The 19975-nt window shown below is 35.8% G+C and overlaps 1 protein-coding gene across 2 annotated transcripts in view; it reads left to right on the top strand.

The window, feature by feature from the left end:
- Positions 1 to 19975, top strand: part of LOC136030484 (mitochondrial import inner membrane translocase subunit TIM14-like) — a 32726-nt gene that overhangs the window by 8910 nt on the left and 3841 nt on the right. For both annotated transcript variants that reach the window (XM_065709505.1, XM_065709514.1), the window contains exons 2-3: positions 15448 to 15582; positions 18285 to 18398. In XM_065709505.1, coding sequence (XP_065565577.1) covers positions 15448 to 15582; positions 18285 to 18398 — 249 coding nt within the window. The remainder of the gene's footprint in view (positions 1 to 15447; positions 15583 to 18284; positions 18399 to 19975) is intronic.

Raw genomic sequence — 19975 nt, 5'->3', positions numbered from 1 at the left:
ATTGACTTGATAAAGTCGTTTTCCCCGATTCGACCATCTGGGGGCTGAAGGGAAAGGAAAAATAGAACATATGAGGTATTTTTAACTTACAAGTGGGAGATCAGGTCTTAATAAATTTTGACATTTAGAAGGACTTTGTGTCTCTGAGCTCTTATTTTGAATCCCGACCGGCATTAAGCCTCTGATTTTCCTTTTAAATTAATATATTGATTCTTAGAATTTTGCTACAGCTCATGCCATGTGAGCTCTTAGCTCTTGTTTTTTTCTGTGATTCTTTATTTAATTTCTGTTTGTTTTGGGTTTGATTGATTCTTTAGTAGTAATTTCTGGTGATTTGAGTTTGAGTTATTGTAGGTTCCCTTTTTCTTCTGATCTTAAGTTTAATAAGGCCTCAACTTTTCATTGAAAAGCTTCTTTTTTCAGAATTTTTTATAATAAACTTTTGTTTGTTTTTGATTGCCAGAGTCTCAGTTTCTTCAAATTTCTTATCTATAAATAATTTTTTATTCCAAAACAAAACTATATGTGTCTGAAAACAGTCTTGGGAAGAACTAACAAAATTAAACTAAATATTTAATATATAACGATATTAATTGTTGAAAGCTCACTGCAATTTTCATTTTATTTTCAATGTTGTAACAATTAAAGAAGAGTATATTTTTAATATGATTCATTTCAGTAAAGACTGATAAATGATTTATCAGTGATAAGTTTTTTTTGTTAGGGGGAAGGGATCGGGTCATAGAGTGCCAGGGGTCAACTTCATTAAACTTTTTAATAGTATATTGCTGATAAATTTTTATTTGGGGGGATTGGGCCATGGAGTGCCAGGGGTGAATTGTCACAAATTTTGTAATAAAATATTGTCAATAAGTATTTTTGGGGGGTCAGGCCATGGAGGGAGGGCCAGGGGTCAGCTCCCATGATTTTTGGAATAAAATATTGTTGATAATTTATTTTTTAGGGGGAGGGGGTGGTTGGGCCATTGAGGGAGAACCAGGGGTCAGTTCCTATGATTTTTGTAATAATAAATCGCTAATATTTTTTGCGTTGGGGAGGGGAGGTCAGGCAAGAGGGGAGCTCCCATATTTCTGGAATAGAATATTGTTATTAATTCTTTTGGTGGAAGGTTGAGCCTTGGAGGGGGGACCAGGGTCAGCTCTGATGAGTCATCGTCGATAAGTTTTAAGGTGGGAAAGGAGGAGGATCAGGCTATGGAGAGACTGGGGTCAGCTTCCTGGAGTTTCAGAACAAAATAGCATTAATAAGTTTTTTTTAGTAAGGATGAGGGTTGGGCTTATCTGATCTTTGAACTATTTTAAAAACCCTTGTATAACAACCTTATATGTCCCGAGGGCATAACTTACAACACTTGCCCCGGCTCTTGGGGGTTGTGTTGACCCTGAAGTTTTTGTTATTTGATTTTGAACTTATTCTTAAAAAATGGCTCTCAAAAATTCAATCAGATGGATTTGGGAAAAAGAGGGCAGGGAGGAGACTGGAGGGCTAGTTGCCCTCCAGTCTCTTTTGAATTAAAAAAAAAAACAGAATTAAAACTTTTAAATTCCAATCAAATGATTCCCCTCCAAAGCTTATACAACCACCCCTTCCATAAAAACCTCGTTTGCCCCTGGGGCATAATTTATAACACTTGTCCCTGGTTTCTGGGGAGCTGTGCAAAACTTGGAGTTTTTGTTGTATGATCTTTGGTATATTTTGAACAAAATGACTACCTAAAAATTTGTATAGGATACTTTTGGGAAAAAGGGCGTGAGGGGGGGGGGGGGCTTAGTTGCCATCCAATCACTTCTGAATCTTAAAAAGGGAACTGAAACTTTCAATTCTTAATCATTTGAGTCCCTTCCAAAGATTATACAACAAGCTCATCCATAAAAACCTTATATGCCCCTGGTCATTAGTTACAACCCTTCCCCTGGGCTCTGGGGGATTATGTTGACCCTGAAGTTTTGTTATCTGATTGTTGGACTTTTTCTAACAAAATGGCTATCTCAAAATTTTGATTGGAAGCATTTGGGGAAAAGATTGGGGGAGGGGATAAATGTCCTCTATTGACTTTTGACTCTTAAGGAAGGAACTAAAACTTTCAGTTTTCAATCAAATGGCCTCCTCTGAAGTTTATAAAACCATCCTTTCATAAAACCTTGCATGTCCCCATGGTATAACTTAAAACACCTGCTCTTGGGCTCTGGGGTGTTGTGTCAACCCTGGGGTTTTTGTTATCTGATATTTGAACTATTTTTAACACAATGGCTATCTCAAAATTTGTATCAGATGTGTTTGGGGGAAAGGGGGGGGCTATTCGCCCTCTGATCTTTTTTTTCTTTTACTCTTACAAAATGAACTTTCAATTTCCAATCAACTGACCCCCTCTGAAGTTTATACAAGCACCCCTTTCATAAGAACCATGTATGTCCCAAGTGCATAACTTACAATACCTGAACCCAGGCTCTGGGCGGTTGTGTCAACTTTAGAGATTTTGATATCTGATCTTTGATCTATTTTTAACAATATGGCTATTTCAAAATTTTTATTGAATGCATGGGGGTAGCTGCCCTCCAATCACTCTTGACTCTTCAAAGGGGCACTAGAACTTCCAATTTCCAATCGATTGAGCCCCCTCCAAAGTTTATGCGACCGCCCCTTTCATATGAAGTGCCACTGGGAAAAAAAAATATAAGAAAACATTGGAGTCTTATGGCCTTTACTATAGGCAGTGTTATAGTGTTGCCTCTAATTACCTGCATTTTATGTTGCAAATTTTATCATTTCACCAATTTGCCCTAAAGTTTTCATCTTAATTTCAATGCACAACTTTAAGAGTCAGGTTGAGCCTTGCCATTAATGGTGCAACAAGTCATAAGATGTACATATCTTAAGAAGCTTAGACCCAAATTATGAAGGACAAATACCATCTTATCTTAATTCATATATAAGATGATTGGAAGAGTTAATAGTAATACCTGTCTCTTCTTGGCATTCTTATTGCTTCTCTTTTCCTCACTATTCTTTCCTTGGTGATTTTTTCCTTATTGTCACCTTTCCTTGCAAGACAATCCGAAAAGATTGCATTTATAAAGATTAATTGCTTCAAATCTAAGATATATTGTGGTTACAAGCTGCAACCTAGTAAAGCAAGAAAATAGAATGATGTCCTATTTGAAAAAAAAAATCGTTTTTTATTTAATTTCTGATCGTTTTTCTAATAATATCAGGAAATCCAAGGAGGGGGTAACAAGGTATTGCAGATGGGTCAGCCTCCCATATACAGAATGATTTCTGTTTGTTTTCAGATTTAATGTTGTTCCTTACTTTCACATTAAAAAACTTGTTTTTAAATTCAATTTTTGATTGGCTGTCAAATAATGCCTGGAAACTTTCATCTCATTCTAAGGAAAATAACCCCCCCCCCCCCATTTCACTAAAAATTCCTGCAGACTATTCTGCCTAGAAAAGTCTCCTTGGCCTATTTTTATTTGAGAGAAACACTTGTTTTTCATTTAATTTCTGGTCGTTTTTGAAATTATTTCGGAAATTTCTCTGCTGTGAAAACTTTTAACACCCCCCCCCCCATTGGAAAGTTTTTTTGCTTAAAATTTGCCATGCAGAATTTCTCCTGTGGAAAATCTCCCCGTGGAGAATTTTTCTGGCAGAAAATCACCCAGAGAATTCCAACCCTGCTGAAGATATTCCCAGGATGATTCCGTTGAAAATTTCCTTATGTAAGAGTTGCCAAAAAGAAAGTAAGACAACCAAAATGAATCTAAAAAAGGAATTCTTACAAACTCTCACCATGTAGAATTTCCCATGGAATATTAACTCCCTGGAAATTTCCCTCCCTCACCCCAAAATGTCTGTATACTTCCCAACAACTATACTGAACAGAATAAATCATCAATCATTTTATTGATACTAAAACACGATTACAAACGTAAAAAAGTTATTGGGCCCAAGAAGCTTTGCTTGTTATGGGCCATACAACTCAATAACAAGCACTAAAAGAACCATTAATAATACACTAAATGGCTACCTCAAAATTTTGATCGGATGACTGGGGAAAAGGGGGCAATGGATAGAGGCTAGTTGCCCTCCAATTTTTTGGTCACTGAAATTGAACAATAGAATGACCAATTTCCTGTCAAGTGAGTCCTCTCCCAATCTTCAATGACCTTTAGTTTGATGTGATCAACCCTGGGAAAAAAGAAGAACAAAAAAAAAAAAAAATAAAACCGCATTCATGATCTTTCTTCTGGTAAAAAAAAAAAATTCCGCATTTTTGCAGATGGGAGCCTGAAATCTCTACAGTAGGGGTCTCAGAAACGTTAAGATTCCTTGATTTTTATTGGATGTTTCCCTCCTTTTGAAAAAATCAGACAATTTTTTCAGGCTTGTAGATTTTGATGGGTAACATTAAACATAATGAATTTTATAAGTTTAGAATCAGCATGCATTTACTGTTGTCAAAATTTTGTGTTTTAGAGGTTTCAGTTACTATTGAGCTGAGTCACTTCTTATTTACTGTTTTCTTACCATAAACTTTTTGATATTCGCCTTGTTAATCAAACAGTTCGTGGTAACGAACTGTAGTAAGGAGCGACCCGGCTCAATAGTAACCAAAACTTTAAAAAGTGAAATTTTGATACCAATACCTACATCAAAAAAATCGCATTTTAATGCTGATTTTAAATACATAAGTTTCATCAAGTTTAGTCTTACATCAAAAGTTACGAGAAAATTTGCGTTATTTTAGAAAATAGGGGGAAACGCCCCCTAGAAGTGATAGAATCTTAACGAAAATCACACCATCAGATTCAGCGTATCAGAGAACCCTACTGTAGGAGTTTCAAGCTCCTATCTACAAAAATGTGTAATCTTGTATTTTTTGCTAGAAGACAGATCACGGATGCGTGTTTATTTGTTTTTTTGTTTTGTTTTTTTTTGTTTTTTTCCCAGGGGTGATCGTATCGACCCAGTTGTCCTAGAATGTTGCAAGAGGGCTCATTCTAACGGAAATGAAAATTTCTAGTGCCCTTTCTAAGTGACCAAAAAAATTGGAGGGCACCTAGGCCCCCTCCCACGCTAACTATTTTACCAAAGTCAACGGATCAAAATTCTGAGATAGCCATTTTATTCAGCGTAGTCGAAAAACCTTATAACTATGTCTTTGGGGACGACTTACTCCCCCACAGTCCCCATGGGAGGGGCAACAAGTTACAAACTTTGACCAATGCTTACATATAGTAATGGTTATTGGGAAGTGTATAGGCGTTTTCAGGAGGATTTTTTTGGTTGGGGGAGGGGTTGAGAAGAGGGGGATATGCTGGGGGAACTTTCCATCGATAATTTGTCATGGGGGAAGAAAATCTCCATGAAGGGAGCGCAGGATTTACTAGCATTATTTAAAAACATAATGAAAAAATAAATATGAAAAAGTTCTTTCAGCTAGAAGTAAGGAACAGCAATTAAACTTAAAACAAACAGAAATTATTACCCATTTGAGGGGCTCACCTCCTCCTAATACCTCGCTCTTTACGTTAAAGTATTTTTAGTAATTTCAACTATTTACTCTACGGCTTTTGTGATTCTGGGGTCATTCTTAATGAATTGGGACAAAATTTAAGCTTTGGTGTAAAGAGCGAGGATCTGACAAGGGGGCGAACCCCCTCATGTATGTAATAAAAATATGAGAATACAAAAGTTCTTTACGTAAGCTAATTTATAAGTTACGTAAATCTTTTACTAATAAAAATATTCGTAAAAAATTTAAAGTTCTAGTTGCCTTTTTAATTGACAAAAAAAATCGGAGGGCAACTAGGCTTCCTCCCCCGCTCTTTTTTTTCTCAAAATCATTCGATAAAAATTATGAGACAGCCATTTAGCCAAAAAAAAAATGCAAATTTCGTTTTAATTATTCCTCTGCGGAGAGCCAAAATCAAAACATCCATTGATTCAAAAACGTTCAGAAATTAAATAAAAAAAACAAATTTTTTTAACTGAAAGTAAGGAGCGACATTAAAACTTAAAATGAACAGAAATTACTTCGTATATGAAAGAGGCTGCTTCCTCATCAACGCCCCGCTCTTTACGCTAAAGTTTTTTACTGTTTTAAAAAGAAGAATTGAGCGACAGAGTCAAACTTTAGCGTAAAGAGCGGGGCTTTGATGAGGAAGCAGCCTCTTTCATATACGAAGTAATTTATGTTCGTTTTAAGTTTTAATGTCGCTCCTTACTTTCAGTTAAAAAAACTTGTTTTTTTTATTTAATACCAGAAATGAAGGCTCTTTTATACTGTTATCCATCAATTAAGACTAACCACAATGCCAATTATGATGTGGTTTTGGCTGTTGGAAAGACTTTTATTCACCTCTTTCTCTGGCACTGAGCTCTTAAGTATAAAATGTAAATTAAACTAAATGTAGGCAAAGCTATGGTTATGCTTACTTTGTCTGGGAACTTACTTTGTCTTTGTTAAAGCTTGCCATTTTTATTTCAAAACTGTTTCAACATGGTGTAATGACATAAGTTTAACTTTTATTGTAATTGATTAAATAAAATAAAGTACCACTATGTCATTAGACATGCGTGCTGGAATATGTTTTGTATGGATTTTAAAATACCTTGTTTGTGTCTTCATTAAAAAACGGTAAAACCGTTGCCTCCTTCCATTTTCTAATGGTGCCACTGGAAACTCTTATTTCTCTATTGTTTTGCATCTACTCGTGCTTTGTTTTCTTTGTTAATGGGTTCCTTGAAGTGTTGGAACCATTAGGTGAAAAATTTGAATATAAAAGAATATCAAATCTGTTGGATATCAAATTGTAGCTTAACCTATTTTAAGATGGTTTATGAATATGGATAATAATGGACGTAAACATGATAGTTTATGAGTAATAGAAACATCGGCCCCTTTCATGCTGCATATAATAAAGTAAGAATTTTGTTGTTTTAGTAAAAAAAATTTTAGATTTGTACAAACCTACATCCTGTGTCTATGTATGGGACCATCAGGGGACGGGGAGCATTTGCAAATAAAATGACTATACATTTTAAAATAGCATAAAAAAGGCATAGGATAGTGTGTTCACCTTATCCCTATTATTATTATTATTCATTGAAAACCTATCTTCATACAAAAAGAAGATAGCAGGGCATACAAAGAGAAAAAAAATCGCTATAGAACCATCATGATATAACTAGAGTTGAAAAAGTTGGCTCCAAGCATGTCTTGAAATATTTTGGTTGTGTTTCTCCATGAGTTTAGCAACCGCTATAGTAGGATCTTCTATGTGAAGGCTATTGATGAGCTTTGAATTCCGTGTCCAACTTGTACATCTCAGTAGGTATTTTGCGAAAAGGAAGAAAGTGGAGCGGATTTTCAATTTATCAGCATTTGTAAGAATCTTCTAGAAGGGTGCAACGTAGAGGATGTGGGGAAGAGCAACAGTTTTGTACATCGTTGCAAGATAACGGCGATTGGAACGAAGCTTAGCAGGGACTATAGAAGCATATGATGCTGATATGCAGTATTTGATGCCTTGGGTAAGGAGATGAAGAGTATGAGAAATGATATTTCCAATGGGAATTCCAAAGTTAACGATGTGGTCAGAAGGACAGATCTTTGAATTCCTAAGCCGAGTTTCAGGAGGAAGTGGGCCTTTCCAGTTAAAAACCACTATGTTGGACTTTTCAACGTTAAATTCAAGACCAGATTTAAAGTATTTTGCATGCAGTTTTTGGAAAGTTTCAGAAATTTGTGTCCAAAGTTTGGAGATGTTAAAAATGTCATCAACATAAGTAACTAGGGAGATATTGTGGTCAGAAAGAACACAAGACATCTCACACTGGTCCTGAACTTCGAGGACATATTTATTGAAAGAACAAGATGAGGTAATCGCACCTTGCATGGCTCTCTTAACTGGTAAAGTTCTATCCAGTGGCCTTGTCATCTCATTAATGCCATCATAAGTAATTAGGAGGGATTTTAAGACGGAATCGTAGCTTAGCATACACATCCTTTTGAGATCTGATTGTAGCCAGATTTAATCTTCTTAATCATAAGGGGTGAATCAGGGAGTCAAAGGCGTGTCAAACATCATGACTCGCCAAGGCGAGTGAACTGTGTGTAGAAGAAGCATTAATGAGGGCATTGGCAATAAATGCAAAGGCGTCTGCACATCCAGTGCCCTGTTGAAAGCCGAATTGATGTGGCTTTGTTATTACTATGTCAGTAATAAGATTTTGAAAGTATTTACCAGGGATTATTTCACCATTGGGTAAAAATCTAGTTGATGAATTTCTATCTGTCTTGGAAAATAGCTAAGGTGAGTGCATAAAACTCCCAGGAGTAAATTCAGAACTTAAAACGTATCTCAGGAAGGTGTTATCAAGCTACTATCTTTAGGATTATAAGATTGCCTAAATGACAGGTTTAAAGTATGCCTGTCTAATTTTTGACAAAACAATTTGTAGCCTATCTTAATTTTAGGTTTCATTACCTTTAGTTTTCAAAATGCACTTCCTGTTATTCAGCAGAATCTGGCAAAGTTGATGGGCATGGCCACTTCTAAAGGAAAGATATTTGTAAAATAAAAGAAGAACAGCACCTATCCTATTTTAAATTCCACAGCACCGTTAGATTCCTTATTTTATGTTGTTTCTGAATATCATTGTCACTTTTCTGATGATGCACCCTCTCTTCCAAGATGATCTCAAATATAGCCTAGGATATATACAAAACTAAAAGAGAATAATGAAATTCTTATATTATGATACACAGTGTTTCTGTTAATGTTACCAACTTGGGAAGCAGCTGCGTTAGGTGAATGAAACATTCAGGAATGAATCCAAGGGCTAGGATATAGTCCGGGAAAGTGTCATCAAGCTATTATCTTTATGGTTTCTTTATTTCTAGGGTTTAGAAGATTGCATAGATAATAGGTCTATGGTCTAACATCCAAGTTTTGACAATAGATGTTGAACCTTAATTTTGGATTTGTAGTCTTTAACCATGTTGAATTTGGCTCTGGTGTTAGAAGATGTAATTTATGTTATTTCAGTAGGATTTCGTAAATTATGGTACACAACCAATGCTAAAGGAAACATGTTTATAAAATACAGACATTATCTTTAGATTCTTATTTTATGAGCTTTCCAAATATCATGGTCACTTTTCTGACAATGCACCCCATCCTCCAGGCCAGGATTTACCAACACGACCGCTAGGTCCAGGCCTAGGGGTGCACAATGCCAGAGGGCTCAATAAATTATAACTGATTGACTTTTCTTAACAAAAACTGGACTGACGTAATTTATTGTCAAAGTGGTAGGTGCACCCTGCTGTCTATTCATAGAAAAGTGATTTAAAAATAAGACAGGAATTCCGTGGCTACTTATAAACTGTCAGATGTCTCCCAAGAATGGCAGTTGAGAGTTCGGTATCACCTCTCTCTTTCATTACTTATGGTTCATTAGTTGCGTTCTGTCCAGTGCTTTCACTATCCCCCGATTTTTTGGAGATTTCCCTGAAAATCTTGTAAAAACGGAGTGGTAAAAACGCTTGGGCCTAGAAACGTCAGAGCTTGAAATCCGACCCTGCCCTCCCCAACTAATGATCCCGGGTTAAACCGTGGTATATATGCAAAACTGAAACAACAAAATTTTTGCTTTAAAGAGCATGTTCCTATTAATCAGATTTTCATGTTTCTTTCCACTGTCAGCCACATTTTTAAATAATATTTTAGTCAAAAATTATGTTGCAACCCCTCGGGCTGAATATTTTCCATGGGTCAAGACTGCGTGACACCTTTTAACATAGAAGACAGGATATATCATGAGATGAAAACAAAACAACTTAAAAATACATTGTTTAGGGCTATATCTGGAACAATCAGGGGGTAGGATCCTTTTTCTCTAAATTTATGAAATGGATTTAAATCTTCAAAACTATGCAAATCAGGATCAAGCAAAATTTGAGGTTTGAAACAGCCCCCAGAATTTGTCCACCAGAATTTGTCTAAATTTTCCTAACTGTACGTGGTCAGCATGATTATTCAACCATATAGATTAGATATTTAACACTAACTATTTCAAATGTACTGATAGTCAACAGTGGAGCTTGATCATGGACACTCACCTAAAGCTTGAGCTGAAACTTAAGAAATGCTGCTTCTCAATTTTGATTATGGGATCTTAAAGTATGTAAGTAAGTGTGACAGCACTAGACCCTTAAGGTCCAAACCGATGGTACTGATATCTGTTTCATGGCCCATCAACCAGGAAGTGTAATAGGGGGTTGAAGGTTAGCCATCCTGTGCTTTCGCACATTCTTCCTCTTTACCATTCCCAGATTTCTCCAGGTACCGATTTAGAGCTGGGTTGACTCTGGGTGAGCTTACAGTCACGCCACTGAGCTTACAGTCACGCCACTGAGCTTACAGTCACGCCACTGAGCTTACAGCTTACAGCCCGTCCCAAACCAAATAACTAGCCAGGTTAGGAATCGAACCTGGGCCCCTGAGACAAAGGATTCCCAAACCAGTGCGCCAACCATCTTAAAGTATGCGATGAGCTTCAATATTTAACCATACCCATTACTAACAATTTTAATGTACTGATAGTTGACTGTGGATCCTATTCATGGACACCCGCTTTGAGCTCAACGCTATATCTAGAAAATGCAGTCTTGGGTGTCAGATTGTTACAGCTAGAACAAAGTACCTAAATTACAGACAGATTCTATCATGAATACATTCAGTCCCAGGCAAGTATTGTTAAGCAGAAAATGTATAATTAAATAGGGTAGGGTTTAAGGGTAATTCCTATTCAAGTATAATGTTTAGAAAAGTTTTGTAGACGGTATTCAGCCAACCTTAACTCCAAGCCTTCATTCAATCCCAACTATCTATTGTACATCATATTCAAGATTAAGAACACACTGTCCTTGTTTATGAAAGACACATTTTAATCAAAACATTTGGGACTGTCTAAGTGTCGGGGATATTACACTACACAAACTGTCTGTACAAAATTTGTCCAATTGTGTTCTGAAATAATGTGTAATTGTGCATGAAGATTTCTCCATTGAAAAGAAATGCTATAATAACAAAGAGCATTACCATTATTAGCTATTCAGCATTGGTGTAGTGTATGAGTAATTCTAGATGAACCATCCTAAAATTCTGGAAACTACTTTAAAACATTATAAATACTTACTTATGTCACTCCTAAAGGTTGCTTGCCTTCACTTTACCCCACACCCCTCCTAATGAACAAATTTATAGCTCAGATTGGGTATACTCATTGTAGTTTTCAGTAGTGTGCTTTTCTTCCTGTTACTTGTTTAGAATTTGATGCTGAATCAAACAGTTCGTGGTAACGAACAGTAGTAAGGAGCGACCCGGCTCAATAATTACCGAAACTCTAAAAAAAAGAATTTTGATACTAATAGTTACATCAAAAGAATCGCATTTTAATGTTGATTTCAAATATATTATTTTCTCTTAATCAAGTTTAGTCTTACCCATCAAAAGTTACGAGTCTGAGAAAATTTGCCTTATTTTAGAAAATAGGGGAAAACACCCCTTAAAAGTGACAAAATGGATGCGTGTTTATTTGTTTTTTTGTTGTTTTTTGTTTTTTTGAATGTCGCGGCAGTGCTCATTCTGACGGAAATTAGAAGTTCTAGTGCCCTTTTTAAGTGACCAAAAAAATTGGAGGGCACCTAGGCCCCATCCCACGATAATTTTTTCCCAAAGTCACCGGATCAAAATTCTGATAGCCATTTTATTCAGCAAAGTCGAAAAACCTAATAACTATATCTTTGGGGACGACTTACTCCCCCACAGTCCCCTTGGGAGGGGCAGCAAGTTACAAACTTTTACCAGTGTTTACATATAGTAATGGTTATTGGGAAGTGTACAGACGTTTTCAGGTTTTTTTTTTGGAGGAATTTGTCATGGGGGAAGAAGAAAAATTCCATAAAGAAGAGAATTCCCATAAAAAATAAATATGAAAAAGTTTTTTCAACTAAAAGTAAGGAGCAGCATTAAAACTTAAAACGAACAGAAATTATTACGCATGTGAGGGGTTCACCTCCTCCTAATGCCTCGCTCTTTACACTAAAGTATTTTTAGTAATTTCAACTATTTATTCTGCGGCCTTTGTGATTCAGGGGTCATTCTTAAGGGATTGGGACAAAACTTAAGCTTTAGTGTAAAGAGTGAGGTATTGACGATGGGGTGAATCCCCTCATATACGTAGTAAAAACATACGAATATAGAAGTTCGTTACGTAAGTTAATTCGTAAGCTATGTATATTTTTGCTAATAAAAACGCTCGTAAAAAATTAAAAGTTCTAGTTGCCTTTTTAAATAACCAAAAAATTGGAGGGTAACTAGGCCTCCTCACCCGCTCCTCTTTTCTCAAAATTGTCCGATAAAAACTATGAGAAAGCCATTTAGCAAAAAGAAAATTAATATGCAAATTACGTTTTAATTATTCATGTGCGGTGATCCAAAATCAAAACATGCATTAATTCAAAAACGTTCAGAAATTCAATTAAAAAAAACAAGTGTTTTTAACTGAAAGTAAGGAGCGACATTAAAACTTAAAACGAACAGAAATTACTCCGTATATGAAAGGGGATGTTCCCTCTTCAAGGCGCCACTCTTTACGCTAAAGTTTTTTGCTGTTTTAAAAAGTAGAGTTGAGAGAAAGAGTCAAACTTTAGCGTAAAGAGCGGGGTGTTGAGGAGGGAACAGCCTCTTTCATATACGGAGTAATTTCTGTTCGTTTTAAGTTTTAATGTCGCTCCTTACTTTTAGTTAGAAAAACTTTTTTTTATTACTTAATTAATAAGAAGAAAAGAAGTTGTGCTGTTGAAAATCCAATGAATGTATACATAGTTCATCCTATCTGTTTGTTCATTTGGGAGGTGGCAAATTGAATTAAAGTAACCTTTAGGAATGATGTAAGTATTTTAGAATGTTTTAAAGTATCTTTCAGGATTTTATAGGGTTTGCTTTTAAAGTGGTCATGCACTACACCAATACTGACCATTCTCTATTCAACACTTTCCAAGCATTGGCTTAAGGATCGATGCACCCATCCCTGCCACGATGCACCCATCGCCAGCAGGACTAGATAATAGAAGGGTGGTCAATTATTATTATTTTTTTTTTTACAACATTTGCAATTTTTTCTTATTAGTTGTCTAATATTGAAATATCCAATTTAGATTCAGATTTTTTCTGCAAGACAGTAGAAACAATTCTTATGTGATAATATATAAAAAAAAGTTTTTTTTAACTGAAAGTAAGGAGCGACGTTAAAACTCTAAACGAACAGAAATTATTCCGTATATGAAAGGGGCTGTCCCCTCCTCAATGCCCCGCTCTTTACGCTAAAGTGTTTTATTGTTTTAAAAAGTAGAGTTGTAAGAAAGAGTTAAGTTTTAATGTCGCTCCTTACTTTCAGTTAAAAAAAAATTTTTTTCATTTAATTTCTGAACGTTTTTCAATTAATGCAGGTTTGATTTTGGCTCAACGTACATGAATAATTAAAACGAAATTTGCATATTGATTTTACTGTTTTTGGCTGAATGGTTTTCTCACAGTTTTGAGTCTAGTGGCCCTCCAATTTTTTTGGTCACTTAAAAATGCCACTAGAACTTTTCATTTTATTTATGAACGTTTTTATTAATAATAAAAATACGTAACTTACAAAATAAACTTATGTAACGAACTTCTTTATTCATATATTTTTATTACATATATGAGGGGGTTTGCCCCTTCGTCAATACCTCGCTCTCTGCACTAAAGTTTTATTTTGTTAAAATTCTTTAAGAATGATCCCTGAATCACAAAGGCCGTTTAATTAGAACAAATAGCTCTTTTGAAATTGCTAAAAATACTTTAACGTAAAGAGCGAGGTAATGGAGAGGGGACGAAACCCCCCATATACGTAAAAATTTCTGCTTGTTCTAAGTTATAATGTTGCTCCTTACTTTAGTTGAAAAGACTTGTTTTTTCTATTTAATTTCTTAATGTTTTTAAATTAATGCAGGTTTTGATTTTAGTTCACCATACATGAATAATTAAAACGAAATTTGCATATTAATTTTACTTTTTTTGTTGGCTAAATGGCTTTCTCAAAGTTTTGGTCAGAGAAGAAAAAAGGGGCGGGGGAGGGGGCCTAGTTGCCCTCCAATTTTTTGGTTACTGAAAAAGTCCACTAGAACTTTTAGTTTTATTTTAATTATGTTTTTATTAGTAATAAATATACGTAACTCACAAATTAACTTACGCAATAAACTTCTATATTTGTGTATTTTTGTTACATATATGAGGGGGTTCGCCCCCTCGTCAATACCTCGCTCTTTACACTAAAGTTCAAATTTTGTTCCAATTCTTTAAGAATGACCCCTGAATCACTAAGGCCACTTAATTAGAATACAGCTCTTTTGAAATTACTAAAAATACTTCAGCGTAAATCCTTCATATACATTATAATTTAAGTTTTAATGTTACTCCTTACTTTTAGTGGAAAATACTTTTTTTTATATTTAATTTCTCTTTTTTTTATAATGCTGGAGAATCCAGCTTTATGGAAATCATCTTCCCCCATGATAAATTCCTCCATGGAAAGATCCTCTCACGTAACCCCCTCCCCACCACCAGAATAAAATCCCCCTGAAAACGTCTGTATACTTCCCAATGACCAATACTATATCTAAACAATGGGCAAACTTCATATTTTGCAGCCCTTCCCCCGGGGACTGTGGGGGAATAAGTCGCCCTCAAAGACATAGTTATTAGGTTTTTTTACTATGCTGAACAAAATGGCTATCTTAAAATTTTGATCCAATGACTTTAGAAAAAATATGAGCGTGGTTGCCATCCAATTTTTTTGGTCACTTAAAAAGGGCACTAGAACTGTTAATTTCCGTTATAATGAACCCTTTCATGATATTCTAGGGCCACTGGATCGATACTATCACCCCTGGTGAAAAAAAAACATATAAACAAATAAACACGCATCCGTGATCTTTCTTTTGGCAAAAAAATACAAAATTCCACATTTTTGCAGATAAGAGCTTGAAACTTCGAAAGTAGGTTTCTCTGATATTCTGAATCTGATGGTGTGATTTTCATTAAGATTCTGTGACTTTTAGTGGGTGTTTCCCCCTTTTTTCGTAAATAAGGCGAATTTTCTCGGACTCGTAACTTTTGGTGGGTAAGACTAAATTTTATGAAACTTATATATTTAAAATCAGCGTAAAAGTCTGATTCATCTGATGTATACATTGGTATCAAAATTCTGTTTTTTAGAGTTTTGGTTACTATTGAGCCGGCTCGCTCCTAACTACAGTTCATTACCACAAACTGTTTGATATTGCATCTGCGAGATGATGATGGTAGTTGCTTTTTACAGGCAAGTAGTTTCGTTGCAGCTGGTCTTGGATTGGCTGCTATTGGTTTTATTGGACGATATGTAGCTAGAAATGCTCCAGTGATGTCTTCAAAAATGAATGAGGTTGTCAAAAATCTACCAAAGTTGGATCTAGAGGTAAAGAAAATTTAAAAGTTTTGAATTGTGCTGTTTGAAGTTCTTTTTCTGTCTCAAAACCTTTAGTTTAAACTCAGACCAGATATATTGATTGCAATATCCTTATTTTTGCGGAGATTAAAATATATTTTTGCGGAGATTGGCGACAACGGGGTTCCTTAAAATAAAAATTTTATTATGAAAAGTGTGATATGTATATCTCTTTATTACATTTTAATGATTGCTTACCAATATATTTGCCATTTTTATATGATGTGCAGTAAAATAATGTACTTATTACATTGAGAAATCAAAGTTACCATATTGCATAGGGACCAATTACGTCAGACAATAGTTTCCCCTGTGCTGTCGGGCATCCAGAAACAATCACCAATCACTCGTCATATAATCGGCTTTCTAAACATCATCTCACTGGTTTGGACTTGTTTTAAGTCCTGGTGGTAGGTGTGGTGAAGTGCATCATTTTTGTCACTCTGACTGCCACGCCAGTACTGTTCTGAGGAGCCTACCTTCTGCCATACAAATGACATGGCCTAAGTAGTGCTGCCCTTGTTTGTGCACTAGATTTGTTAATTGGGATCTAGCTAGTATTTGGTATCCCGTGAAGACGTTTAATCTCCAAAGCATAGTTACTCTTTTCCTGCTGCCAGTTTAGACCACCGCTTAGAGCTATGTATACGGAGGAGCTATTACTGTTGAACGGTTTTCAGCTTTAATAAATACTCTTTGTATTGCTAGACTAATTTTTGTCAATTAGAATCTCCACTGCCTTCTCCAACCCTAGACTGTGGCTCCTTTTTGTTGAAGGTATCTAAACTCCTGCATCTGCTCTACTACTTTTTCTGCACTTTATGTACAGTTGCGATTTGCTTCAGGCTTCTTTTTTTTTTAAGTTGAACCTCGGTCACAAAAGATTCGCTTTCTCCTGGGTCATGTTGAAAAATCATTGAGTCTATCGTCATTTCTATCCATCAGAGTTATGTCATCAGCAACGAAGATCTGCTACTCGCTTGCCAAAAGTTTGGAAGCCGGAGCCTATGCAATCCTGGAATATATAGTCAATTGAAAGCACAAAAAGCATAGGGGAGAGGTTAAATCGCTGTTTGACTGCAGACATCATGCAGAAGTATCTCGTCTTGTGTAGAGTAATGAGCTAGGTCACATGGAACACAAGTTTATCCAGAATGTCATAATGGCAGAGAATTTTCTGCAGCAACTCTTGGATAAGGGCTTTCCATAATCCACCTAGAGAAGGTACATTTTTGAATCAATTCATTGATTTCCTCGATCAATATGGACATAACACTAGTAAAGGTCGAAGTAGGAGCAAGATGGGTGAAGCCATGTTGTTTATCTTGCTGATGTCTATCTAAGACTGTCTGGTTGGCATGGGATTATCTATGAAAATAGTTTGCCTCAGCACCCCTCCAGTATTCTCACTGCAATGCGTCTCCTTTCTTAAAAAAGCTTGATGATTAGGCTTTTCTTGTTTCTTTGAGAACATTCTCTTATTTTCATAAAGAACACAAATGATGTAATTTATACAGTTCTGCAAACACTTAATAAAGTTTTGATCATACTTGCTGACATCCTATTTCTTCCTTGTGCTCTGTCATTTTCTTATTTGCAAGCTACTTGCATCAGCTTCTCGGCTGAGGGCTTTTCTTTATTGATATTAAAGTTCAGAGAATGCGTTGTTAGACTTTTCGCTGTATTAAGGGGCTAGGACTTCTGAGAACTCTGTTGAAGTGCATGACCCAGAAATCATTTTTTTTTATCAGGATCTGTGAGTGATTTCCTGCTTCCGTCTTTCACTGGCCAGTTCATGTTACGAGATCTCTCGATTTTTTCTTTGGTAATTTTACGGACAGTGCTGGAATTACTGCTCTTGGCCGCTTCTTTCTCCATACCTGCCTTGATTTCTTGAAAGTACCGTTTATCTGTCCTTGTGGGTCTAATTCACTTGTTTGTCTTGATGTCAATACAGCTGGTTATTCGACTGTTTTGCTGTTATATCCACCTTTTAGAAGACGTTATTATAGTGTCCAATAATCTTCGATACTGGCCCTTGTCGATCGGATAGTCCCTGTCTTTCTGTCTTTTTACACCTATTTAGTTCTGATGTTGTCTGGCTGTAGACTTTTGGGTGTTGGAATTTGTCTCCATGGTGTCACCAATGTCCAAATCAAGAGCCGAACTGAGAAACATGTTTATAAGCTCCATAATGAACTTTGGCGAACTGCAGCATTTGAAAGCCTTTCAAAATCAAAGGCAGGTTTTTGTTTCGTTTGAGATTTTGAGTAGCTTCCAATTTGACAAATATCTTTGCTGTCATCAATGTATGGTCTGAAATGGCATGCGCTCCTCTTTAGGCTCTCGCTTCTTGTGGACCTAACTTCCCCTTTTATGAACAAATTATTCTCGTTTTATTGAAAGATTTCGCATCATAAGAAATAGATTGCTAAGCAAAAATTTGAAATTGCAGCATTCTACTTTGCTGTTGAGAAGTCTACCGTTTCTACCGTTCTATCTTCCCCCTCCCTTCAATTAAGATAAAATGAAGAAAAAAAACCTTAAGGGGCATGATCGTCCACTGTCAAAAATGTGCGCCGGTTGTAGGTAAGCTACAAAGAGCCTCTGAACTTTCGCCTAAAACAGTGTATTGAGTTTTTCGAAAATGCAACATACAGTTTTTGTTTCAGAATTTTGCTGCAGGAAGTAAATATTACAAAGGAGGATTTGAGCAAAAAATGACGAGACGAGAAGCTGCTCTCATCCTCGGAATCTCTCCAAATGCTCCTTCCAAAAGGATTAAGGTATGCTTTTAACTCAAACCAATTATAGTCCTTCAAAGTATAAGACTCCAAGACATGACTGGAAAAATGAGACTCCAGTCCTTTGTTTTTGGAGAATAGTAGAAATTAATGCATTCTATCTTGGAAATTTTCTCAAGATCTAAAAGAAGAGTTAGAAAAAAAAGAGACATGTAAAAAAGTTCATTTTGAACTTTGAGTTAAAATGGAATAGTTGTGGGCATCAAGTTACGGCTAATATAGAAAAAGCTAAGATAGATAGTCCAATTGAGTGAGAGGCAATTCTGGCATTAATCCCCCCGCCCCCCTTATTAGGATTGTATAAAAATGATGTTAGTTCATTTGTTAATAGATATGTCTATCTATTATCTGTCCATGCATCATTCTTAGGGCAGTAGAACCAAGGTAGATAATCATAGAGCTAAGATAGTGATAGAACCTATAGTTTTCCAAGTGTTGGGTTAAATGTAACGGGTAAACGGCGGGAGTAAGTGTGCCTCTCTTATTGGACCAATGTTTGATTGTTACCTTTTAGTCCAATTGAAAAATCCAAGACAGATAGCCCAGTATGGATAGTCAAAAATGAACATGCTTTATTCTTGTTTGACAAATCTAAATTCAATCACATATCAAACTTAAAACGTGCGTTAAAAACGACTGTAATGATTATTATGTTACTGTAAACTCTCTACAATCTGTACCATTGGGTGATAGAACAACCACGTGGATTGGTGAACTGTGCAGATAATTTTGAAAAGTCGCTTTACCGGATTATCGTAACTCAGGTCGCATAGTACATAGTATTGTTACATTCATATACACAGTTCGTGCTTAAACAAAGTAATTCTGATCTTAAAGGGCTGTGGATAATCTTCAAAATAGATAGCCTCCCCGTGGACTGCTTCGGGATTAGTCTTTTTCTCTTTTGACGTAGCGAAGGAACCTGAAAACCAATAGAAATTCGTGTCTAATACTTGCCCTTTATTTGAGCGCATTATAGACTATTAACAGTTGCTAATGTACATAAATCAGAACACATTAATGCATAGAGAGTGAATATCTCAAAATGAATTTCTAAATTCCAAGATATACAAAATAATGGGTATAGGCGCGAAGTTAGTTCTTTTGGCTATGAAGGGGGGGGGGGGGCTAACCAATGTTATGTCGTTAGCGTCTCTCAAATTACTCTACTTAAAGATGGATTCGTTGGTGCTCCACCCAATTGTTTTTCCATTAGTATTTTAAGCGGCCAGGGGGGGGGAGTGTCAAACTATCCCCTATCTTTACCATCTCTCCTACTGCCCCACTCAATAGGATCAATGTATAATCTTACTTGTGTGTTCTGTTTTGAATATTAAAAATGTTTAAGGGAACCTAAGAGCTTATGGAAAAAAGCGACTCAAGTAGTTCGTGTCTGAACTTTCACAAAGAATTTATGCAGGAGAAGGATACAAGCTATTTCAATCCTTTGTTGTTTTATTATGAACATAAGCTATATTGGATTGAAATTTTTGAAAAGTAAAATACAAATTGTGAATACTTTAATAATTGCTTAAATTAATAATGCTTAAAAAATATTA

Source organism: Artemia franciscana, chromosome 1 (assembly GCF_032884065.1).
Source record: "Artemia franciscana chromosome 1, ASM3288406v1, whole genome shotgun sequence".
NCBI classification, from domain to species: domain Eukaryota; kingdom Metazoa; phylum Arthropoda; class Branchiopoda; order Anostraca; family Artemiidae; genus Artemia; species Artemia franciscana.
The sequence above is the reverse complement of the archived record's forward strand: the minus strand, read 5'-3'. Positions and strand labels throughout refer to the sequence as shown.